Here is a 26,457-nt window from a genome sequence, read left to right as displayed (position 1 = left end):
AAAAGCAGGGTTGATACGGTCTTTCATTCCATTGTAGAATTTACAGTATAATCATGTCTTAACTATTATCATTAGAGGTGAATTTATTACTTGTTGTTGGCGATTTTCAACGCATTTCATTCTTTCTGTAACGTCTTTCTCCTCTTATCCGAGGTTGGGTGGATGGAAGATTGATGGGATTGAGAGGTCTGAACTGCGAGCTCTGACACGAGAGATCTGTAATGGTTTAGTATAGAATCCTCTGGAAGGGTCACCTCCAGTTGACATGCATGCATCTTTTACACACAGTAGTATTGTACATAGACTCAAAATGACACTGCGGTATGAAGGCTGGACCATTCCACACATCGCTCCTGTCAACCCTGCTTTCACTTTCCTCTTACTTGGTCTTTTACCTGTTTTTTTTTTCGTCAAAAGACGCCGCTCCTTTTGGCAAAATCTGTTGGTCAGGCGAAAAAAAAAATGTGATGAAAAATTACATATAAATGGGCTGTTCTGTCAACTGATAGTGCTCACTTTGCAATGCTGTTGTGTTCCCTGTGCTAGCAGGCAAGCTAACCAGTGGCTATTAACTGTCACCCACCCCACCTCCCCAAAAAACTGTTCCTTTGTTTATCTCTGTTGTGTGATGTTAATTTCAAATTTGAATAGTTTACTTTCTAACATTTTTAAATTATTGAAGAGTTTTATTTCTATATATTTGGTGCCCATTTCACTGGCTGAATTTATGAAGTTTACAGATCTGAGGTTGAAACTGTGGTCTTCAAGTTGGGAGAAAAGGGAATGTCTGAAGCAAAAGAGGCATGGAGAGGATTCTTCTAGTGTTAGGCGAGGCTTTCTATGAGGTATTCTGGAGGATTTGGAATGAGCGATGAAAAACAGATTGATTATGTCAAATTGTACTTGAAATTGAAATGCAAGGAGTGTGTTCTCGAGAAAAGAATGTATGTGGGAAATGTTTTGGATTTTGGAAAGTTTCACTTTTGAGTGAAGAGGATGAAGACTGAAATTTTGGCTCATAGTGAAAAGCACCAGATTGTGTCTTGGTTGTTTCAACCCTTGTGTATGTCATTTAGGTAAGTCATTCCCTGGGGGACTAAATCCTATGGAAAATTGTAGTTATAAATAGAGGGAAAAGCTGGATATTCCCATAACTTTCAAAGACTTTGTAGCAAAGGTATGAAGCCACAGTTGTAGGTGCTGCCCCACAAGAACGAACCAAGATGCTTTTATTTGGTTTTAGCCTTAATTTGGGGTCTTATTTAAATTTTTGGGCCCTTTCAAAAGTTGACTGCTTTGTTTCAACTAATCGTTAGTGGCAGGTCGGTCTTGTGCCAAAAATGGTGTTGCTGTTATTGGCAAAAGTTTCTGGCAATGTTAAAAGTACAGTTTGTTGTTGTCTGTTGCTTCGCAGATCTGACTAAATACTATAGAAGGGATGTTGTTTTCTACCAGGGCTGCTACTGTACACCTGAGTGGAGGCAGTCCTCATATCTCTGCAGTGCACGTTCACTTTCAGCCAGATTGATCTGTGGCTTGTTACACATCAACAACAAACAGATACGACGCCTGATCGTTTTCTTTAAAACACTGAAGCGGTTCCATCTCACTTTCATTCCACCACGACAAATCCCTGAGCAACTCTAAACAAAAGTTATCCCGTGTTTGGGGTGTTGACGTGTCTTATTGTTCTGCTCTATTTATTTGAATTTCACTGATGTATTGTGGAAAGGTTTATGTCAAATGCTGAATATGCTATGCTATTAGATCATGTTCTGATGATAAAAAAGGATTTTAAAGTGATGCACACAGAAAATTCTTTGTTTTTGTTTGTTATTTGCTGTGTCATGTGTTTTACGTTCACCTTATTCAGTGATCATTCCAGTGTTGCATCATGATTTGTTATGATTATTAGCATTCCTAAGAAACCGGTTTTGAAGGAAGGATAAAAAGCAACAGTCAGTCAAAATCTATACAGCTGTGTGTTCACGATGTGCATCATTCAGCACTGTCTGTGGTCTTCATCCTGGAAACATGTTATCTGATAAAAACTGGAATACTGTTTACTTTTTTGAACATAGACATATCTGAAGCCCTCCCTCTCCTGCCCTTCCTCAGCATCAGATACTGTCATCTCTTTTAATTTATTGAAAACAAAAGCCTCATGTGTGGTGTACTGTTTTAATTTCCATCCAGTTTGGCATTTTCGGGAACCACTATTGACAAACTATCCCTTGAAATTGACAAAAGAAATAGTTCAGGCTGAGTAGTAGAAAACTTACTGTCCTTGTTTGATCACTAGTTTGTGAGCAATGCCTAATGTCTTGTGTAACAAATAAAATGAATTAAACTATGAATGAAATGATAGAAAAATAAAAAGCACATGGCAAACCTGGAGCGATTTTGTTTTGTGTATCCTCTTTAAGATGCAATCACAATATCCAGGTGAGTTTTGTGGGAAGAGTATCTACACATACATACAATAATACTTTATATACACGTACTAGAAAAATACAACTTACAGAATAATACAGTTTTTATAATTACAAGGCTTTGCTTGATAATCACTCAAAGATGAAATACAAGAATAATCTAATAAACATCTTTGAAGTCGTGAACAGAGTTAGCGTGCAAGACATTTTGGAGCGAGCACAAACTGCTGCGGCACAAATGGACATTTTGTGGTTGCCATGCGAACAGGAGAACACGACGTCTCTGTCACATACAGAACACAGAGCTCGAATCCAAATCAAATTCACTGATGGAAGACAACAGCATCGTTCAGTCCATTATATTTGTCGAACCAAATTTCCTCATTACTCTTAGAAAATGTCCCCCCCTCTTTTGTAAGCACACCTGTGTTCCACTGCTCCTTACACAATATTAGACAATGTGTGGCGACGTGTCATTTTAGCCTCACAGAGTCCCAATTCTTGCTCATCCTTTGTCCAATAACCACGCCATGACAACTGCTGTGACCTGAGCTGTGTAGCAGAGAGGCAACAAGGCGGAGCAGACTCGGCTAGAATTACACATGATCCACCACGTAGCTCTCGTATGGATGACCCAGTAGTCTCTCTACCTCTGCCTTGGGCACCACCCAGCACTTGCCCGTGTGGTTTTTCCGCACCGTGTCTTTCAGCGTCTTGTCCTGCAAGGTGACCCGCATTTTCTCTGGTCCCCACCTCAGGATCCCCGTGGTTGAAATTGCCTCATTGTGCGCACCTCCACCCAGATCATCTTTCACCGCTGTCACACTCATGTCAGCGTGCTGAAACTGGCCTGTAGGCAGACAAAGGACAGCAGAGGTGGAGAGTAACTAAGTGCATTTACTCTAGTACCGTACTAAAACGAAGGTACTTGTACTTCAGTGTTTCAATTTCATGCTACTTTCTATTCCGCAACATTTTAGAAGGAAATATTGTATTGTTTACATTTATCTGCCAGTTTATTCTTTTTAATTTTACATATAAAACCTCAAAATACAAAAAAACACCTTGTTTAAGAGTAAACCAATGGTTTCCAACCTTGTCACATTTCAAATGTTTATAAGTTGTAAACAGTTCCACCAATGTGACATTTCTATTTTAAATCTGTACACATTTGTTATAGCTTTACTTTACCTTTTTCCTGCTGTATCTGATGTCCCGTCACATTTAATCTAGGGCCTGACCCCTAGGCTGGGAGACATTATACTACTGACTACTACTACTACTACTACTACTACTTAGCTGTATATAAATAAATTGCAATCAGCCACACCTCATCCAGCTACAACAGCAATTTGCTGCTACTGATGCGTCAATATAACAATCAAATAATGTCACATATGATAACATATCGGTCACAGGACATTTTTCTGCAGGATGAGTACTTTTGATACTTACCTAAGTACATTTGGATGATAACAGTTCTGCAGTCCACTTAAGTAGGAATGAAGGACAGTGAGCAGCACACAAAGATTCAGTGAAAGCTAACAGTGAAGACTAGATGTGTACATACCCAGCAGGCCTTGGGTTGAAGCAGATAACCCCCGTCCATCTGTGATGTAGAAACCCAGGTGAGCCATCTGCAGGTAGCTGGGGTGTTCATAGTGATGGAACATAACCAGGAACCGCACACCCTTGTTCAGCTCGATCCAGCAGCTCCGATGGTTGTCCACAGTGACCGTCACACCCTGCCTCGCCACGGACCCTTGCTGATTGATGGGAAGATGATCCCGCCCTTCCCCTTCCACCACTACAGCGTCCAATGAGAGGGTGATCATGATGTCGCCAGAGCCGCCTGTGGCTGAGGAAATGGTGAGCCGGTCGAAGTAAGTTCGGGTGCGGTCTTCTACACCGTGTTTGGAGGGAGCTCCCATTAGGTGGCCGTCAACAATGATGCCTCAAGGAAGAAGGGAGCACACATTTAGTAATACACTAGTAACACATATTAGTTGATGTTAAAACATGTATATTTATACACCGAACTGAAATGAGAGATATTATTTGTAAGCATACCTCTCTCTGGTTCCTCTATCAGTCTGAGAACGTCATTAGCTCTGCCGTCTACTGTGAAACACAGGTTCTGATGCAGCTTTGGCAGCTGGACCACAAAATGAGGATCTCCATCAACTACAACAGACGACATTTGAGCATTAATACGACACAGGTACATGAAATATTCAAATTTATTTGACGTTGTAATTGAAAACGTAAAATGTTAAGTTCTTGACCTGATGAGGAGAAGACCCGGACGGTGCTCAATCTGGAGGGAGCACTATCTAAAAGCACAAGACATTCAACTAAAGGACAGTCCTCCTCACTTCCAAACATTGAAATCAATGACAGGACTACACAGATAGTGCAAGCAGTGTCTCTATAAGAAATTACGTATTATTTAAGACATGCAGCTGTTAACAACACCCACTGAATACTTACCAAATGATCCAGTGTCTGCAGTATCATCCCCTAGAATTAAGTCAGACATTTATTTTTAAGGCCTGAAAAGCACAGAATCACTTCTAATAAGAATTTTAAACTTACAGGCATCATAGTTGAGATCGTAGTCATAGTCATAGGTTGCATCATAGTCTGGGAAACGGAGGCAAGCAATGAGAACCTAAGTTTAGGACACGTTCTGCTGCTCATGAGGTAATTTAGATGTTACAGCGGACAACAGTATAACAAGCATTAAATGTTATACTCACCTTTCACAAGGTCGATATCTATAAGAGATAAGAGATAGAATATGAGATTGATTTATATTCAGTTACGATGCTGTCATGTAGCTGATTATCATGGTATATCATAATCCAACAGCTGTAAGAGTATCTTATTACATTTATTTCATTTTTACCAGATAAAATGTAGTAAAAAATTCAGAACACTGTCACTGAAATATAAAGAGAAAATTCACTTTCACCTTTTCTTTGTATGAAAGTAGAGACATCTAGTAGAGAGATAAATAACATTCAATTAGGAATAAATACAAAAGTCTGCATCCTTGAAATTTAGCTTGAAACCAGATCGGACTCGACAGACGAAACAGAGCGTAACCTACCCAGAAGCCCTGCTGCTTCCCACAGGCGTGGCCCATCTGTCACACCAGGCATAGGAGAAAAGGTGGCTGACACAAAGGTTGCGATGCTCAGGTCTGTGTTGTTGTCATCCACAGCTGGAGCAGGTGCCGGGGTGGGAGAGGTGAGCGGAGACAACAGCTCAGGCACAGCGGTGGTGATTTTAGGAACATCTGGAGCAGATGTGGGGGTGTTTTCTGCCTCTGCGGAGGGCACAGTCGCTTTGACAGGAGGCAGGACTGTCCTCACTGTACTGGCCTGAGGGGTAAGGGGTTTCCCGGGCAGAGGTGCAGGGTCGGTTCTGACCGAGCTGAGCTCAGGTGTGGTGCTGGTGGTGAATGTTAACATTGTGGTGGTTGTGGAGGGCGTGGTTGTTTTCAAGGCTTTGGGCTGCGGGGTGTAGACTTTTCCAGGTGCAGGGGGTGGCGCGGTTTTTAGAGCATTCAGCAGAGAGGTGGGCATCTTACCAACAGGAGAAGGAGGAGAAGCCATTTTGGATTCATTGTGGGAAGGAGTGGGCTTTTTACCCGAGAATGGAGCTGGGGCAGTTTTGACAGAGCTGGGACTTGAAGTCGTTGTGGTTTTCTTGGATGTTGCTGTTTTTGCTGTGGAAGTTGGTGATGCGATTTTTTTTATTTGCTTTTGAGGTGGCTGGGGAGGGTCTGGTTTGTTTTTTTCAGACCTGGGGATAGAAGGTGCACTAGGCTTCTTTGCAGGACCAGCAGCTGATATTTTGGCGGCGGCAGTAATCGTTGCTGTGGTGGTTATAGAGGCTGCGGTGGTGGGTCGTGTGGTGGTTGGAGTTTGAGCTGCTTCATCTGTGTCTGGCTTAACTACAACTAAAGAAGTGACTGGTGTTACAAAGTTATACTTGAGGGATAGGTTGGTGGCCTTGTCTGCCAGTAACCTTTGAGTTGCAGGGTCAGTAGCATTCAGTTTGGCCAGTAACAGCTCTTTGATGGTGAAATACGCCCAGAGACGGCGCACAAAACTGGATATTCCTTCTAAACCTCCCGAACAGTCTAGTGATTCTGCACTCCCGTTCCCCTTAGCATGGGAAATCAACACGTCGTTCTCCAACTTGACACGCTGCTTTAAGTCAGTGGCGGACACTGACACCTTTAAGTCCTTGAGCCCTGGTTTGACCCTGCCAGCCACCACCAACTCCGAGCCTTGGAAGTAATTCGGGAACATGGCGCGGGTGATGTCAAACGCCTGATCGTCCAGGTACGACAGCTGGATGTCTGATAGCAAAGGGCTAGCTACTTCATCAAAGAAGCCCTTCAGCTGCAAGGCTGCATCTGCATCCTCATACACCATCCTCGCCACACCACGGTTATCCAGAGCAAGGCGTTTCAGGAGGAGGAAGTCTGCATCGTCTCCAAAGGCAATGCCAAACAGAGAGGAGGAGCCCAAAGCTTTCTTGGCGTTACTAAGGATGGTGTCACCAGCTGTCACTCCGATGGTTGCCTCCCCATCAGTAAGGAAAATTACCAGAGGGACTCGATGGGATGAGAGGTGGTTGGAAGAGGCGGAGAATGGAGGGTTGACGAGCTGGGCAGCTGACAGCAGAGCTGCATTGATATTGGTCCCTGATACAGAAGAGTGGATCAATCAGTTTTGAAGGAAAAGATCAAACAATACGGAAGTTTGATACGATGATCACCTTGACTACAATGCCACAACTCAAACAGTATCACATTTCAACTCACATCCCTCCGCAATAATCATCTTCACAAAGTCTTTGGCATCTCGTACATTCTGCCGAGTCGCCCGGACTGTTCGTCCTTTCTTCCAGGTGTGAACCTTGTCTGAGAAGGTGATGATATTGAAGTGGTCTCCCTCTCTAAGGTCCCCGAGAATGGTGCCCATGGCCTGCTTGGTCTACTGACAGAAATTATTAGAATTATTGACAGAGATTCCACATTATCTTTGCAGAATATTGTTATATTTTAGAGAGTTTTCTCATTGTAGAACCATAATGGAGTCCATGAGGTTTGTCCACTTTACCTGTTTTATCTTCGTGCCTATCATTGAGCCACTGACATCAATGACAAATATAACATCCTTAGGAACCACAGGAAGCCCTCTGGGTGCAAAGTAATGCACAAAGTAGCCATCATACACCTGGAGAAAATATAAAAGTAAATGGGGGAGAAGACAACCTTTACTGGTACCAATAACACATTCCTGTATTGTGACAAACACTCAAACACGCCAGGCATGAACAGATGCTCCTGACCTGGACTTCACCCATGAGGTCTCTGAGGTCCACATCATACTGGATGATGAAGTCTGCGTTAAGACCTTTGGAGGAGATGCTGTTCTGCTGCTGTAGAGTGGGACTGTAGCGAACCCGAGCACAGCCAGCGCTATGCTCAACATGAGTGGAGGCAGGGGCGTCTGCATCACCTGTAGGAGAGTAGCATCCATGTAGCATTAATAAGAAATGGTAAAACATAATTACAACATTTCAAGTAAAGGAATGGTTAGACATTTTGGGAAAGAGAGAGCCGGCTAGCTGTTTCCATGTTTCTATTGTTTATGCTAAACTAAGCTTACAAATTATATTTACTGCAAAACTGAGAATGGCATCAATCTTCTAATTTAACACTCCTGGAAAAAGTGAATATGCTTATTTCCCAAAATATTATGACTATATAAACTATTCCTTGAAACACTAATGTCAATCAAAGAATTGTTATGTAAAGCCTTTGCTGTTACTGCTCTAAACACCTGGTGGTAGGTAGAAGGCGGTGTACCTTTAAAACAGTGCAGTAGCATTGAAGGTTGATTTTCTCGTTTGAAAGTTGTTCATCCCAGTTCAAATAAATGACAGGTAAGAACTCTGTCATATTTTACCTTGAGCAGTGTTGGAGAGCAGCCGGCTCGTCTTGAGAGGAAAGGCTTTGATGAAACTGATGCCCGTCCGCTCCGTTATACTGACGTCTAACGTGAGGTTCTGCACAGGCTGTCTTGGCCTCAAACCCAAACTAAGCTCATAGCGGCCGAGTCGACGAGGCAACAGCTCCTCGTAGGACAGGGAGAAGGACATCCGAGCTCCTGACGGCACGCTTACCGCCACACGAAACTTTTCAATCTCCCTCTCTCTGGAACACAGCAGAGTAAGAGGGAAGCAAATATCCCAATATTGGATTGGATGTCAGTCTCCTCTTACGTAGTAGGATGACATTGCAAAAGAAACAGATTAAATTCAGAAATGTTATTTTTGTGGAAGTTAAAGAAAAAAGAAAGAAATCTGGGACTGACTTTGTAGCAACAAGTCCAGCTGTTTTCCCTTGCTTCTTAGCGGCATCGTAAATTTTCCTGGCAGCGGCTCTTTCCTTCACCTGGGCCACATACACTTTGCCATTGGAGGTGCTGATGGGATAGAGGAAAGAGGAAGAAGAAACAGCTTTCTGTGTGAGTCACAGTAGCCAGATTATATTTCAGTCAGAAAACACGCCTGGCCTGCGTTGAGTTGCTGAGCGTGATTTACTTTATTTTGCTGCTTGTATTTCCAGAGCGATCACGAAGCTGCTTCACAAGCACGCATTATGCGTGTTTACAAATGGAGTTCATAACATGTAAAGGGGAAGTGGGGTCATAAACAGGGCGAGTGGAAAAGAGTAATTTCCCTCTAAAAACAGCATTAATGAAGAGAGATCTTGCAGGCAGATGACGCTCCAAAGGAGTGCCGCTGTCGGCTACGCCCGCTGAAATCCCAACCAAAACCACCGCTCCAAAGTGGGATCCAATTCACACAGTGCACGTCCTAAACTTCGGTGACCGCTGATGTCACGTGACAAGGTGCTAAATTAAGGTCAAGTCCTTTGAACAAATATATCCAAAGAGAAAAAAAAACATCTAAGGGCTAACTAAAATAAACCCACTGGCTTGAAGAGGGTCTTGTTTGAGAAACAGAGCAGAATGGCAAGAGTGGAAAATGGAGGCGCTTGTATTTATGTGTGTGGCTGGCCGAGTGGGGGTGAAGGAACGTGTGTACATCAGTGACCTACACACAGAACACAGAGTTCTTAGTTTGACACAGAAATGCCAAAGAACTTACGCAACACATTTGCTTTTTTTCCCCCTTCTGGGGTATTTGGTGATGTGCAGACGACTGTAAAGGTTCTGAGGGTGAAAAGGTGTATGTGTAAGTGTGCGTGTGAATGAAAGACAGAAGTGAAGAATTATGGTTGTAAAAAAGAAAAAAAAGACCGGTACTAGCTCCAAACTCACACATACTTAAAAAATAGAAGTCTACGTCCGCCTCCATGTAGGCACGCATACATACAGTCGACGTAGGCATGTGTGTGTGTGTGTAGCGTATCTAAACTGGCAGGCTGCCTCAGTAAACTGTGCAGGGGAGAAAAGAGGGACTGGGTAAACTCCTGTCATTTTCTCTATTAACTTTCTGACTTGCATTTACAAAGCCTGGTATTCATCTGCCCTCAGGTTTCCCCTCCTCCTGACCTGCTTCCGCTCCCAAATCCAGCTCCAGGTTTGGTGTTTGGCCTGCAGTGTTGACTTATTTGTTTTGTTTATATTTAGCATTTTTGAAGGAGAGCGCTCAGCAAACACTCTTAGTAATCAAATTATGCATCTCTCCTCTGGACCGGATTTCTAGTTCCTGACATAATTCTTCTGAAGATTTATTTCTGGATGCTGCCCATTAATGAGTACATTACCTTTATTTATGTAAAACTCTCACTAAAATTGCAGGTTCATATTATTTATACAGGCAAGAAACAATATTTCCTGTCAATACTTTTGACTTAGGTGACCCCATTTGTTAGGAATTAGTGAGGAATTACCATTCAAAACACAGTAAGTGAAACAATGATTGGTAGCGTTTCCTGACTTTCCGAGTGATGTCAGAGATTAGATGTAAAGGAAATTGAAAGACAGACACTCAACTACACTAATAAACAAATACAGGAAGGAGTGATGTAGAAATGCTGTACACTGTAGAAGAGAAAGACGATGACTCACATGGTGAAGTTGGAGATGAAAGCAGAGGAGGGAAGGTCCACCTCAAAGGCAGCCTCCTTGGTGATGGGGAGCTGGTTCCATACTGAACTCTGGACTGTGGTAATAGCATAGCGGGACACCACTGAACACCTCACATGGTAGTCAGTCACCTTCAGCTAGTGACATCACAAATAGATGCATACATTTCATTTCATTACATATCACAACACAGCACTGTTCTAGAAGGAGGGGCAAGACGCATTATTGTGATCCACTGGGAATACAAGTGAAACTGGTAGCAGTGGAAGAAGTATTCACTCGATTCTTTACTTAAGAAAATGAAGTACTAATATCACACTGTGCAAAAACTTCACAACAATTAAGAGTAGCGTATTCAAAACCTTACTTTAGTAAAAGTATGTATCCGCAAAATGTACCAATCAAAAGTAAAAGCAGTCATTGTGAAGAAAAACATTTCCTGTCAGTGTTGTTTATCATGCAATGCATCATATTCTGTACGTTTGTAGCATCGCTGTCCTGTGAGAAGCATCTATCTCTTAAAAAGTCAACTTTTCATGATCTCAGAAAAACCAAGAGGCATTTTAAATTGTTTATTTAGCTTAGGAAGTAGGAAGATTTTCTCAACATATAAAGAAACACGTCATCCTTCAGTTTATCGCAAACATTCTAAATCACCGTATTTGGAGATACATGGTTTTCACCAGGTAGTGTATCTGAAAAGTAACGAAAGCTGTCAGACAAATGTAGTGCAGTAAAAAGTACAATATTTATCTCTGAGATGTAGTGGAGTAGAAGTATTAGGTTGCGTAAAGTGTAAGTACTCAAGTAAAGTACAACTACAGTACCTTGAATTTGTACTTAAATACTATACTTAAGTAAATGTAGGCTATACTTAGTTACATTCCACCCCTTTCTGTCTGACTGTCATCCTCACAGATCATAACTGGGGATTCATACCGCATTTTTACAGGTATGACTATAACAAACAACCATGTATGCTTACTCAAACCCACCACCCTATACTCTTATACACGAAGCATAGTGATAACTCTTTGTGTGTGTGTGTGTGTGTGTGTGTGTGTGTGTGTCCCCATCACACACAAAGCATGGTGTCTCTGTCCTCCTCCTGTTTACTCGGGTAACGCCGGCGCCTGCTGAGACCGATCTGGTCAGTGCTGGCCACATTACTGTATGACGAGGAGACAGGCAGGAGGAAGAGAGCCACATCAGCCCTGCAGCTCACTGGTATTTAGGAAGGCGGTCTGTGCTATACAAACCAAATGACTGTATGCTTGCGGGGGATTGCTTCACAGTTAACCTTGATGCAAACTGAGGAAAAACATAGTGGAGCTACTGATGATCCCATGAGAGGTGCTGGTGGTTGTTTCCCTGTCTGTGAAGCTTGTTCTGAGAGTCACTTTGTATCAGTGGTGGAAAAAACAAAGTACTTTTACTCAAGTACCGTACAAATTTGACATATACGAGCCCATTTTATGGTACTTTATACACCCACTCCACTACATTTCAGAGGGAAACTTTTTACTGCACTACTATTATTTGACACAATTCAAAACTTAATTTAACAAACAACATATAAACAATTTGTTTCAGATGTTTAATATAGCTTGGCCCAATTGATATGTCTCTAGTAGTTGTTGACTTTTCCTCTCTAAACTTTTCAGATGGTTTCATTTAAACAGTTTGGATCTTGTATTCCAATATTTCACTAAAAATCTAATATTAGAGAAAAGTCTAATATATTAATAGAAATGTGTGTAAAAGACCTTTAATAATATTCTTTTCTCTTGCATTCATAGATATAATACATGTTTAACAGGGGCGAAGAAAGGGAGAATCTCATATTTTGAAGCAGGAGGAGATCCAACCATCCGCTAACAATTAGCTTAATATCTGGTATTTTATGACAGCAACAGCAAAGACTTACCACTGCTTTTGTTGGTTTGCTTTGACGTCTTACTCTCTAGAAAAAAAACAAGCAAGTTAAACATTTTAATTATACCCAATGGCACATGGTTATGATGCATAACATAATTTATTAACACCATTGTTTGTTCGAAATGCCTCCTTTTTGAAGTAATCTCCACAATCTGCCAATGTGAGGGTTGGGTCAAGATTTTGTGTCAAAATAGTCTGAATCAAAGCCATTCATGAATGGAGGGAAGTGGAACTGGAAATAAAAGCTTTCACTGTGTACAGGGCCAGTGAGGTCTGCACGGTTTGCTCTCAAATGTTAATTTTGCACACAAGTCATTGCTGTGTCAATACATTACCACATAGGCTGGTCGTTGCTGGGAATTTAACATAAACAAGTTTAAGAGTGGAAACCATTTATAAGTATTCATATAAATCAGTTAATTGATATTAAAAAAATTAGGGCTCTTTAATATGATCGGGCTAAGTGAGTCACTGTACTGGTTGTATTAGAGCTGCTAAAGCTCTAACAGAGTTTTTTGCAGACCAACCAACCACATAGTTGTGACTCAGGAGTTGAAGTTCATGCTAATATTGTTTACAAGTACATGTTGTATTATTGTTACACTGTTCTCCTGCCTTCATAAAGCCTGGTTTAACAGAGGGGAGTGTTTTCAAAAAGTGGCACAAATTGCAGCAATTTATGACTTTTGACACAAAACGGAAAAGGGTAAATAAAAGAAAAATATACCTGTAAGAGAGAATCTGCTCCAAGGTTTGCTTCATAATCCTTTGATATTCCCTCTTGCACGTAGAAAGTGAAGAACACTAGAAAGCACTGAATCTTTAAGTTCATCATGTCCATAGTAATTCAGGTTGTAGACTCCAAGGTGAAGTGGTCTCACGTTGTCAGCGGGACTGAGGTGGCTCGTGCAGCAGGACGCTGTGCACATACCTCACATTTTACACAAGTTATTTAGTGCAAGGGGCAGTCGTTCCCCTCCCTCACCTCGCCTTAATTTAAACGGCTCAGCTGCAGTGAGAATAAAATGTGTTCTGATAATCGTTAAACATCCGTCAGATGTTGAGAAAAAAAAGAAAAGATGGCGAAGTCAGAAAGTTGCGTGAGTCCCGCTCGGTTTGAAGAAAGCAGCCCCCAGCTTGCGTTCATGCATACTGGAAATTTCGCGGACTGCTGCCACCGAGGGGCACGAGAAAACGAGGGGTTATTAACCCTTGCTCGGCTATTTTGGGAAAATACCCCGCTACCAAAACAACTCCCGTCCTCCTCCCTGTCGGAGTGTTCCTACTAAATGTTCCAGTCCGAGTTTCATTTTTTAAATTACTCCCAAATGCGAGTTTTCACCTCCCTTCAGAGCTCTTTCACAACGACCCATTATTGGCTGAATGGAACAGTACATTGGTCTGTTGTGAAATCAGTTTGTTACATTTAAGTTCCGCTTCTCTGTGGGAGAGTTAACAACACATCAGAGCTGCCAAGCAAACACAAACACGACTTGTAAAGATGTATTTTCCCAGCAACATCTTGGCTGTTTATTTATTTACAATATTTCATTAAACACTGCCTGAAGTTTGGTGTCATATCCACAACAGTCGAGCGCCCAAATCAACATGTCTTGTTTGTTAGGGTGCTGTCCATGGTGCTGATCCCCACCTTTATAATTCAATTATCAACAACACATTATCTGTGCAATGACAACCTCACTACAACCCGTTAAGTGTTTCCCTCTCAGCTTTAAAACAAGGTGCATTATTATTGTCTCTATTTGTAAACAATGTGACAATATACAAAAAAAGCAAACTCTAGTCAGCTAAGACACAGGAACATGTCACAGTCATTTTGTTGTTTTAAACATTATCTCCAGCTATGTCCTGCTCAGTCAGTGCAGCAGGAGTCCATGTGCTTCTGTACTGATTTGTTTTCATTGCTAACATAGTTCCATTTCTACCGTCTAGACTCCTCCTGCCCCAGAGTCGTCTGTTTTCAAACAATCAACCTTTCACTGGAGTTTATCTCTAATATTTAGTGAAACTAATATGTGGCAACACGATTCGTTTCACGTGATTGTAGTCCTTTCCTCACAGAACTGCATTTATGGGTGGTCAGGAGCAGTCAGCAGAGCCTCCTCGGGGTTTCTGTTGACGTCCACATTCTGCAACGACAGCAACACAACTTCCATAATAACCATTAATACATACTAATTCTGAGCATGTTGTTAGTGTATGGTGGGTTCACACTGGAAAAGTGACAAAAAAGGGACACCATGCAAAATAAAGTAAATACTTTTGCACATATTCATTTCATCAGTACATACTGTACATATTACTGTCTGCCATCAGACGCGTGTAATGTACCACAGAATAGTTGGCAAAGCTAAGTATCTATTATGACAAATGTGTGCTTGTGGAAACTCACCACTGGCCTCTCTCTGTGTGTGTTGACTGCTTCAATATTGAGGAAACATGACTCAACTTTACAGCCTGGAATAGAGGAGAAAGCCAGACTGTCAGGGAGAGATTTCCAGAGGTATGGAGATGTCACACACTAAAACGTTTACCACCTACCGTAAGCTACTGGTGTGAGTTTGAGCACTGTGTGAAGGGGGCATCTCAGATAAGGTAGCTCATCTTCAGAGGGGGAAAAGAAGAGTATTAAGAGTGTTTGTGTTGAAAACAACATCATATACTATCGTGTCAAGGTATTTGCAAGGCTGGATTTCTGCACCTGCAGGTTTGTCTACAAAGTAGGCCAACAGGCAGCGAAATACGGCTTGGTGGCAGACAACCAAAACGTTTTCCTGCCTCTCCAGCTCCATGATCACCGGCTCTAGACGATGGACAAGGTCCTCATAGGACTGGACAAGAAACAAAATAATTGAGTATAGTTTATTAATAATTTAACCAAACCTATTCTCATTTTACCCTCTCAGTCCATAAATCCTCAAGTGCAAGTACACTGTACAATTGACCCAACCTGTCTTTATTCAGATTCTCTTATAATGACTGTGTTGCAGGATACATATGGGTGTGAAAAGTGCCCTTTGAGCAAGGCATACTTGTTTTGTCTTGTCTATGAAGCTACAGCCAAATAATGGTTAGCTTAGCTTAGCACAAAGACTTGAAACAGGGGGAAACAGCTAGCCTGGTTCTGTCCAAAAGTAACACAAAAAACCCCACCTTCCAGCACTTCTCATTTGCAGTGATGGAAAGTAAATTTAAATATTTGTGTATTTACTCAAGTACTGTACTTAAGTACAATCTTGAGGTAATGTAACTTTAGTTGAGTTTTTTTAATGTTATGCTTCTTTATACTTTGAACCCACTACATTTCCCAGGCAAAAATGTTACTTGTTACTGCAGTACAATAGACCTGATTATACTTTTATTATATTTAATTTTTGGTTACTTCACAGATCCAAAGCAATAATATTAAATACAATCAGCAAACAAATGATATTGTATTATTATAAATCTAGCCATTTAAGTATACGGCACATAAATAATTACAGCCCAATAATATAATATATATTTTTCTTAAATGGGTCATTCTGCATGATGAGTTCTTTTACTTTTGGTACTTTAAGAATATTTTTATTCTAATAACTATGTACTTTTAATTTAGTCAAATTTTTAATGCAGAACTTTTACTTGTAACATATGTGGTATTGCTACTTTTAGGTAAAAGACCCGAGAACGTCTTCCACCACAGCTTGTTTGTTTAATACGTTGACAAATGCAATGACTTCCTGGAGGGTTGTCATCACTGTGAGCCTGCCAGTCATGTCATAGTCCTGCACATAACCCCTCATAAAAATACAACTTTGTTATCTCTGGAGTTTGAACACAGCCGGGCGAGCTGTTCGCCTCTGTTTACAGTCTTTATGCTAAGCTTAGTCAACAGTCTGCTGGTGGAAGCTCTATAGTCCACAGACAAACATCCCAGTGGTATCAATCTTCTCATCTAACCCTCAGCAAAAAAGCAAATAGCGTATTTCCCAAAATGTTGAGCTGTTCCTAACCCTAACTGCCAAAACTGCTCTAGTGGACTGTAGTTGAACTGGGCAGCTCACAGGTGTGAACGTGTGTGTTCCTGAAAAACTGCCAGTGATACTTAAAAATACTTAAAAATGTAAACACAAAATTCACAGTGTATTCGGGTGAGTACTTACCTCGCCCTTTGGGTAACGATAACGATACTTGTCCTGGTCTCTCAGTGCAAACTCTTCAGGGAAATTCTCCTGAATCTCTTCGTAGGTTAGCTCCTCACATACACCCTTAGTTAGAGAAAGTAACTTGAACATCACCGAATGAAAAACAGCTGATCTTCTGGCTTTGAAAATCGAAAGTCAACCTAAATGATTTGGAGATTGAATGCTCTTTGTCTGATAACGTTTGAAAGCATCATCTATAAATATAAAATTGGCCTTGTATGTGTCTTTGGTTTGAAGGATTGTGTTTTAGGATGAAGAGATGTAACTCACAGCGTCTATCTCATTGAGGGCCTTCCACTGTTCATACTGGACTCCCAGAGCTTCTGCAGTCTGGATGGTCCTCTTCATGTGGCTCGTCCACACCTTCAATTTGCTGATATTCTGACTTCTGATGAAGGTCGCCAAGGCATTGGCATACTGCAAACAATTAGTGCAATTTGTACTCCACGAACTCTATCTGTATACTACAGTGGTGGAATGTAACTAAGTACATTTACTCAAGTACTTTTCTTTGCATGCCAGTTCAGATTCCGGCTCTACTATATCTCAAAGGAAAGTATTGTTCTTTTTACTTCACTTTAGTTACTTCACAAATTAATATTTGGGTACAAAAAAACATATGAAGCGCTACTAAAGTATGATGCTTTATCATAAATAAAACTACCCACCAGTATGTACAAGTAAAGCTGAATTAATAAAAGCTTGATTATTAAAGACTGTTTTCATAATTGTAATTTTTCATGCCAAAACAGTTCATCGTTCCAGCTTTTACAAATGGGAAGATTTACGTTTTTTACTTTGAATTGCTTTTTATGTATATTGAATAATTTTGATGTTTGGAGGTGTCATTCTGGGTTTGGGTTTTTCAGAATTTTTACAAACCAAACCATGAATCGATGAATGGAGAAAACAATCAGCAAATGAATAGTTCAAAATGAGCTCCGCCTCAACCAACTAGAACAGCGAAATCCTGTTTTTACATTAACGCCTGAGTAATAATAATCTAATGATAGAATATATATATATAGTGTAATCTACTCACCTTCTGTCCTCTCTGAGAGAGGCCTGAATCTCCACCAATGCGCCCTGACAGGTTGAGTTCGCTCTCTCCGTGGCGGCTCAGGTAGATGAATCTTGGAGTGACATGGATGTTCATGAGGTAGTAGACTATCCTGCTTTGAATGTGGTCCTGGACCTGGTTCACCAGGTATCTACTGCCCACGTCAAAGATCTTGATATAGGAGAGCTTCCTGTTCAAAGTCAGCATTGGAGAAAAGGCAACTATGAAATAAATCTGTTGGAAATGAAGGGGAAGAGACTATCCTCTGCACCATTTAGTTTCTTATTAATCTCAGAGGAAGAAAAGCATTATGGGACAGTACCTGTCTTTCTCGTCATCTATGGGCATGTAGCTGGCCCTGTAACACTCAATGCGCTGGCTGAAGTCTTCCAAGGCCTCATCTATGTCACGATCCACGTAATCTGGACTCCCAAACTTTACTTGCTGGAAAAGAAAGACAATTTTAGAAATATATTGAAAACACTATATCCCTTCAGCCTCTGCAAACATTTACATAAAAAAAAACATCCTTGACTGACCTTAATATTCTCTGCAATGATTTTTGGGTCATCACAGATTGACTCCACAAAGAACACCTGCACACAAGAAGTCATTTAAAAGTACAGATTTATCATATGACTGTGAAGCATATATCCTTTTCCCACCTTGTGACCTTGTGTTTTGAATCTCATCCTTAAAGCAATAGTTTTACAGTTTTTTTTTTTTTTTTAGAGCCAGGCTAGCTGTTTCCCCCTGCTTCCAGTCTTTATGCTAAGCTAAGCTAATTGCTTCAAATTGAAGAGACCCGTATGATAATGAATGCTAATATTCTCATCTATCTCTCGGCAAGAAAGCCTATTAGCATATTTGCCAAAATGTCCAACTTCCACATGCATACTCACTTTGTAGCCTCTCTCCTTTGCGTAACTAAGAATGACTGCCCTCCTCTCCCTGGTGGTGTTGGTAGCATCAAACACCTAGATGGGACAGAACGTAGGTGTTATTGATCCATCCCAATATTGGCCAATAAAGGACATTTACATTATTCATAACGATGGTTAACAATCAAGCACCTGAGTTATAACAGAACATATGTTGTCGCACACTTTAGACAATGTCACACTGTATATGATTAATAGATTACAATGCACGGATAAATATCATGTCTTAAACATGTTACACTGCCATGCAAAAGATTGGGATTGCCTGCCACAAAGTTTGATTCCTTACACTCAGATGGCTAAGAGGAAATAGATGTTATTTTGCATGAAGGGTTTGCAAAAAGAAAGTCATGTTTTGTACATGGTTTGTACATGTTTTGTCAACGGGCCCTGAAAGGGCAAAAAGAGACAAAGATCCCTCTGAGCAACAGTTGAATAAGAAAAGAAGAAATCATCAGTCGTTGGTAAAAGAAACTGGAAGCTTAGCATAAAAATATGTGCAGATTTAAACAAGAACAAGTTCCATGTGCACAACGCTCCAAAAGTACAAGGTCCTACAATTCCCATTATGCAACTTGACAATGCCTTTCATTAAATCTTGCCTTCTGGGTAAATATCTCTGTCTTATAAACTCCCCACCCACAGGCTTTCTGATATAAATTCGTACTCTCCAAATCCAAACTCTAATGACTCAGATAAAATCCCTATGACTTCATCAGGGTTATCCACAGAAGACATTATACAAGAGATTTAATTGGCTGAGTGGTACTCTCCAGACTAGTAAACTGATCTTTATGTGTAAAATCTGTGCCACTTTAATCTCAGTGATACCCGAGGAAATGAACAGTAAAACACACACGATACATAACTAATCAGTGTGTTTTATTGTGATTAGAGGGACAGTTTCTGTTGTCCTCTTACTCACGGCTACTTGTCCCTGTTCCTTTGAGAAGTAGGCAGCGACGTCTTTGAGGGCAGCCGTTGCACAGGCCCTGAAAGAGAAGTTACACTCGTACAGGCAAAGGAGCAAAAACTGCAAAAATATGAGTGAACGGTGAATCCGGCAGGAGAAATGACAAATCAGACCACATAAAGCTAATAATAACTAATTATACTTACTTGCGGATCCTCATGGCCTCCTCATTGTCAGGTTTAAAGAACTCAAAGTTCTTATAGATCTTGACAGCCTCTCTGCGGTACTGGCCTACATTAAACACTGGTTGGATTAAGAAACAGAGAGGTTTAAAAAATAGTTTCCCCCTTAAGAGCAACAAAAACTAAAGGCATTTCAACGTGTGATGATTTTATATTTTAGTTAACATTGAAACAGTCAATTCCTTGTCTCTGTCATACATTTTTGAAATCAAAATTCAAGGATTCACTTGAATACTGACTTTTTGTAGGCACTCCGATCCAGTTCAGGTAGTGAGTGAGCTTCTTGGAGATGTACGTCTTCCCTCTGGCTGGCAACCCCACCATCACAATCATTGTGGGAGAGTTACAGAACTGAGGCACCGAGGCTGAGATGAAGACAAACACACAATAACATAAAGCAATAGTTACTGAATGCTGCTGATGCTGAAATTGAAGCGATGTTGTTGCGAATCACTCAGCAGAAGAGCATTAAGCCTCGTGTCCTACGGGTTAAATGAGAGTCACGTACAACTCTGTGAGGCTCTGTGCTGCAGGACATGTGTTGAGCGTGCCGCTGCCAAGGTAATCTTCATTAAGAGAGAGAATAAGAGCTCCAAGGTGCAGCTCAAATGTCTGCAAACTAGTGTTGTGAGTCACACGGCTTATCTGCCCGTCTTTGGCAGCGCCTGACACAGGAACCTGTCCAACCAACCACCAACAAATTGAAATCATCACAAACAAGATATATAAATAATGACATTTGCAAATAGTCAAATGCACCCTTAAAGATGTGCAGAACAACGATTACTAAACGGATGCTTGTCCTCCTCCTCAGGTAGAGTCACATCTTGGAAACAACCAGAGCAGCACAGTGTACTGCGCCATATGGCCGACAATCAAAACCCTCCTAATCTCCCAGTGTCTTCACTGCAGGTGTTTCAACTCAGCTCAGCTTTACTCAACCAATGTTCCCAATACAACACCATTATTCTTCAAATCTAAGGCTTTGGTTCAGACTGTCACTACATTACAATTATATGATAAGTTAAGAAAACAGAGGCACCGTTTTAAAACGACCTCTGATATAAATCAGCATTCTCTGCACAGAAATGTCCACACAAACCTGCCAGAATTTGAAAGAGTTTGTGTATCTCTTAACCAGTCATGACCGAGTTCTTGCATGCCTTATTGCATAAATGGCCGTTATGCAATAAGGCAGACTGCAGGGTCGCTTGCCAGTTAGCTGTGCCCCCCAAAAGAACCCGGATGGCCCGTGAGAGTCTATACAGGGACAGGGAGAGCATCGAGGCGGTTCGATTATGAATGGAGTATGCTTTGTCAGCAAAATGCTCAAAGGCCGACGTCAGACACTGAACAGAGAGCCAACTAAGACCGGGCTTGGTCCAGCTCGGCTGTCATCCCATGACTGACTCCTCTTTTTCTCTCAGACTACTGCCTGCATCCCCCCGAACCGGACTGAGCTCAGTGCTGAAGGATTCAGAAGTATGAAACACACCTGCGACTGTTGGAAGTGTCTAAGCAAACACCAAAGCTTCATCTGAAAAAAGAATGAGTTAAAGTAGTGGCACAACAAACAACAGCAAGACAGAATAGATCATGTTTCTTCTTGTATTCAGGCTGAGTCAGGGCTTTCACTGCACTTACATCCTCTCCTTCGGTTCAGGTTGCAGCCCATCAATGGCACCCAGATCTTGAGCAGAGGAGTCTGGGTGAGTTTTTTCTGCTCTGTGTTGATCGTGAGAGCCATGGGGCCTGAGTGACGACTGAGGCTCTGTGATCTGTGTGCAATTGTGTGCTTCACTGAGCACTACCTACTGCAGGTCAGCTGACTGTTACTAAGGAGAAGCACTTGGTAGGCAGGAGGGGGGGGGGGGGGGGGGGGGGGACCTGAGGCCATGCTGCTTGCCTGCCTCTCAGTCTGTTTCAAGATTTAAAAACAGGCCCGAGGGGAGCTGCCAAAATCTCTGTGAGGTCAGACGGCAGAGAAGCATTCACGTCCACCATCCTGTACATCTGTTGTGGTGACACTCAGTGAGAGTAAGACCAACAGAGTCATCAGACACAAGTATAACAGAGGTGGGAACCTCTCTGGAATTCAGATGAGCACAGTTGGCACTGAACAAGCCGTTTGTTTGTCAAACTGGTAAGTGTAGAGTGGTGATTTTCCTTTCTTACCACTAGAGGGCAGTTTAAACCTAAACATAAATCTGGATTATTGGAGGAAGGAAATGTGTGCATGTGGAAACTGGGCTTTTCTAAATTCAGCTAATTGGCTAACTCACCTCAGTAAAGCTGCCATTCATAAAGTACCACAGTATGAATAGGCCTATACTTAATTGCAAGTAAAATAACAGCTTTTAAAATTTGAATGCGGTGAAAGTACTCATTCTGTACATTTGTTCCTTTTAGTGAATATATCTCGCACTACTAATAATGATACAAAAAGCATTTAAATGGAGGTAATATTGACTACTTTATGTACTGTTGGGTAGTTTAACCTATAGAAATACATAATATTTTACTAACTGATCATATACAAACGCAAACAAAATGTTCAACAGCATCCTCTGAAATGTATAAAATAGCACAAAAAGTTATACATCAAAACTATACTTAAAAGATGCTAAATTCAGAGCATTAACAACCCATCAGCAACTATTTGCAATGTAAAGATACAGTGGAGAGATGTCTACCTGACCAGTAAATTAGAGTGTGTTGTTATCTGAGCTTCTCCTTGCTTTGTTCACATAGCCAGGACATCAGTGCATACATGTAGGTCTTTCTGTCGCAGTGGCGGGCGTGCATTTTATACCTGGGCCTTCGCTACTGTCCTGCAGCTAAAACATCTCCTAATAACCTCATGATGGGACCACAGCATAAATTGAAGGAAATATAATGTTATAAACGTAGGAGACAACTGGCTGTGTGACCTCTGAACCAGAACAAAAAAAAACAGAACAAAAAACAGCTGAGGGACTGCACGAGGCTACGCTAAACTAGCTAAACGGGAAAACAGCAGCAGCAACACGCATTCTGCAACACACTCGAGGGCCATTCAGATATTAGATGTAACAAAACAAACGCAGTTGACTTACCAAATGCTGATCACTTAAAGACAAACTCCATCCTCCTTTCTTTGTTGACAAAGAGTTTAATCCCACTGTTAAATTCCAATTCACGAATCCGTTTCTCCTCCTTCAGCCATTGAGTGTTAAAAAACACAAAGCTCTGTAAAAAAAAAAAAACTACACCAAGCAAAATGCAAAGAATGTCATAATTTCTTCCATATCTTTCAATTTGAACTCTTCCTACACCGACTAAGCTTTGCTGGCTTCTTTAAGTTTCATTTCACGATAGTCACGTGCTTGCCCACTGACCAATCACAGCGCATGCTGCACCTCACTGCAGAGCTGCTCCTGAAAACTGAGCTGTGTGTTAATGCTGACGTAGTTGTAGGCCAGCTAGCAGGCTCTGGCACGTCAAAGAATATGCCCAACAAACTAAAGAGGCCTGGGGCCTCTCTTCTTACCTAGAGACACAGAGGTGAAATCTGATTGGATCAAAGCTCTACTTAAAACAAGCTGCACTGGAAGCAGAGCAACTGAGGAAGACAGTAGCTGTGCAATGAGAAAATAAGATAATGGGAAAAATATTTGTATAAATTATAATACATGCAGTGTATTTAAGAAAAAATATTAAATTATAAAATAGCTATAACTTTGTGATTCTGTTTAGTCCAGCAGAGAAGGCCTTGCCGGCCCTGACGGCCCACTACTGTTCTGTCGCGAGCTAATTGCTACTCTGCCCTGTGCTCATTCGGCAGTTACAACTGATAACGCGTCTTGAACGTAACACCCATCCTCCAGTTCCCCCCCGACTAAATACTGTTAGCTCTGTTGCTGTTTCGCACTATTCGTGCTGTTAGCACCGCTGCTAGCCGCAAGCTCAGCCATCGCCATATTGAGAGCCATGTGGAGGCAATCTCTCTACTCTTCAAAAGGAATACTTAAAGGAATAGTTTCACATTGCTGCTTAATCGCTACTGACGGGCCAGATGAGAGGATCAATACCACTCATGTCTGTCTGTTTCATATGGAGCTACATTCAGCAGCTGGATAGCTTAGCTTTGCACAAAGAAACAACTAGCCTGGTTCTCATCAAAGATAACTAAATCCGAATCTAAAGCTCAATACTTAACATGTTTTGTCTCGTTTGTTTAATCTGTCTTTATGCTAAGATAACCAGCAGCTCATAGTAACTTCACATACGAATGGCATTTATCGTCTCATCTAAATCTCTGCCAAAAAGGGAATAAGCATATTTCTAGAAATGTCAAACTTGAAGTACAGCAACAATGTAATGTGATGCTTTTAAAGACCAGATGTCTTCAGAGACATCAGCTCTCTGAGCAGACAATCTTCCAAACCAGACAAATACTTAAAATCAGTCGTATCTTTTTTTTTCTGTGTATAACAAGAAATGTATCCTGCCTGATCCCAAAAGAAAGAGTCACTTTGGGCATAATGTCGAACCTTAAAGTCACTCTTTCCATTAAGCTCAAACGGGGATAATCATCAACCTGATTTTGGCCAAAGTTCAAAGTCTAACAGGCAGTTGCTCTTGGGCAATGTTTAGCAGGGCAGTGAGAGCCACTAATGGCCAGTGTCCTGTTTTGGCATGAGGTTGACCATTTAGGTACTGTATGTTATAATGGGTGTTTGTCTGGCAGGAGCTCAGCATGTCCTCCCAAACAACAGCCACAGGGGGATTGAAGTTGCGGATCTTCTTACTGCTCTCTAGCTATTTCCCCTCTCTCAAGTACAGACTGCACACACACACACAAGCATTTGGAGTTTTTCAAAGAAAAAAAAAACATCTTTCTTTGGCAATCAGCTTGCAGAGTCTTATCTGTTGCAGGACCTGGTTTGAACACCTGGCTCTTTTATGGTCTCAACAAGTGCAAAGCATTTATTTCCTGTAAACAAAGCAAGTGGGGACTATAGAAAAGAAACAATGAAGTCCATCAAATGGCCGGCAACTCTCTTGACTTTGTCTATTTCTTACTATTTATATGTACCTGTGCAGTTGCCTCATTAAACAATGGATGTTACTGCATTGCTGCATAAAGCTAACACTACATGGCACAAGTCTGTTTTTACTAGCATATCATATCTGTGTTGCACTCACTCCGTTTGAACATATCTATGGCCTGCATGTATCACACAGTAGTAGAAACCGTCAATGAAGTAAAAGTTCAGAAGTATTAGCAAGTGCTCTTTAGCGAAAGTCAAAGCACTCATTCTGTACATTTGTTCTTTTTGGTAATTATACATCTTGCACTACTCTATTACTAATATTGATACAAACAGCATTTAAATGGAGCTAATACTGTCTACTACTGAAGTCTATTTTTACTCGCAAATCATGTCTGTGTTGCACCCACTCCGTTTGCACATATCTTTGGCCTGTAAGGATCACATAGTAGTAGAAGCCTTGCTGCAGCGTGTCTTCCAGTGTATTGTTTTGGCATGCGCTCTGCAGAGGTAGTTCATCTGTGAGCTCACCTGCGCTGTCACATCTGCGTCTCGTCCTCACATGTTCCAGCTGGGGAAACTCCATTTCTGCACTATTCTCCAATGAAGAAACCAGCAGAGCAGCTAAAGACCATCGACACACTGGATTGTGAGGTCAGTGGCAACAGGACTTTAAAAAGAAACTAAACCCCTCTGCCAAAGTATTCTCAACCCACCCCCACCCAGCAGAGCCCTATTTTTTCACGCCACATGTGATATATGATAGTAGCAGACTGGGCTTGTCCTTTAATGTTTGCCAGGGCCAAAGTTCAAAAGGTACACACATGGCGAGGGAGAAGCTTCACTCAAGAGGGCGAGTCCCAACATGTGCAAAGGTCGGCAAGAAGCTGATTGCCCTCGCAAAAGACGACAACATTCACGCTTACAGACCACAATCCCTCACAGTGCATGTGTGGTTTGATGAACAGCAGTGAGGGAACTGTTGTCAGCTGTGCGGTGTCAATAAATGGGGAGGGGGTTATTTGAGATCAAAACCCAAAGGTCAGGTTCAGATATGACTTTGAAGTGATGCACTGCATTATTTAATCTTCATAGTAAAGTACAGATCCATGGTGACTTTAATATACAATATATACTGCCCTTGTGAGACATATGGCATATCCCAAATCCATACTAATTATTTCCAGTTCATACTGATTTTTACAGTGTACTGTTCAAGCAGTTAGTGTACAAAAAAAACGTTTATCATTTTATACAAACAGGAAATACTACAATATATCATCGGATTTCAATCAAATGACGATAATATTGTGACAAAATAAAGTGAACTCACAGCAGATAGCATGCATAATAATTATGGTCTATTTTTAAAACAGACATCAACATCTTTGTCCCACGATTTACAAGATCCTCTTTCTGAAGCGGTTTCTGAAACAATTTATTTCATTTTTATTACCATCTGTGGTCAACTCCCTCATTTATTTGGTGCATTAAGAGTGTGCATCAAACTGTCTGGTTTGAATATACTTCATTTTCTCACTTATCCTGT

At 41.3% G+C, this 26,457-nt stretch overlaps 2 protein-coding genes across 5 annotated transcripts; both read right to left on the bottom strand.

The window, feature by feature from the left end:
* Positions 1 to 95: 95 nt before the first annotated feature.
* itih6 (inter-alpha-trypsin inhibitor heavy chain family member 6) lies at positions 96 to 13,352 on the bottom strand (the record flags this gene model as incomplete). The annotated part of the gene is made up of 17 exons (XM_079168247.1): positions 96 to 3,282; positions 4,003 to 4,386; positions 4,503 to 4,616; positions 4,718 to 4,765; positions 4,923 to 4,952; positions 5,028 to 5,075; positions 5,192 to 5,209; positions 5,407 to 5,433; positions 5,545 to 7,152; positions 7,273 to 7,444; positions 7,571 to 7,687; positions 7,803 to 7,972; positions 8,423 to 8,670; positions 8,831 to 8,941; positions 10,556 to 10,710; positions 12,501 to 12,536; positions 13,239 to 13,352. 17 exons carry the CDS (start codon positions 13,350 to 13,352, stop codon positions 3,029 to 3,031), a joined length of 3,654 nt encoding a protein of 1,217 aa, XP_079024373.1. The 3' UTR covers positions 96 to 3,028.
* A 675-nt stretch (positions 13,353 to 14,027) lies between these two features.
* On the bottom strand, positions 14,028 to 25,575 carry pfkfb1 (6-phosphofructo-2-kinase/fructose-2,6-biphosphatase 1; the record flags this gene model as incomplete). Of its 4 annotated transcripts, XM_079167815.1 has the most annotated exons (15): positions 14,028 to 14,661; positions 14,925 to 14,989; positions 15,074 to 15,136; positions 15,234 to 15,363; positions 16,678 to 16,782; positions 16,990 to 17,136; positions 17,762 to 17,969; positions 18,102 to 18,223; positions 18,319 to 18,375; positions 18,682 to 18,756; positions 19,646 to 19,712; positions 19,840 to 19,936; positions 20,115 to 20,240; positions 22,971 to 24,850; positions 25,440 to 25,549. In XM_079167815.1, 13 exons carry the CDS (start codon positions 20,206 to 20,208, stop codon positions 14,602 to 14,604), a joined length of 1,290 nt encoding a protein of 429 aa, XP_079023941.1. In that variant the 3' UTR covers positions 14,028 to 14,601. The 4 variants fall into 4 exon arrangements, with proteins under 4 accessions (XP_079023941.1, XP_079023939.1, XP_079023940.1 ...); XM_079167813.1 differs by lacking the exon at positions 22,971 to 24,850 and having other exon boundaries at positions 25,440 to 25,575; XM_079167814.1 differs by lacking the exon at positions 25,440 to 25,549 and having other exon boundaries at positions 22,971 to 25,420.
* Between the last annotated feature and the right edge of the window lie 882 nt (positions 25,576 to 26,457).

This window comes from Pholis gunnellus (genome assembly GCF_910591455.1).
Source record: "Pholis gunnellus genome assembly, chromosome: 2".
Taxonomy (NCBI): domain Eukaryota; kingdom Metazoa; phylum Chordata; class Actinopteri; order Perciformes; family Pholidae; genus Pholis; species Pholis gunnellus.
Note: the sequence above shows the minus strand (reverse complement) of the source record. Positions and strands in the feature narration are given on the sequence as shown.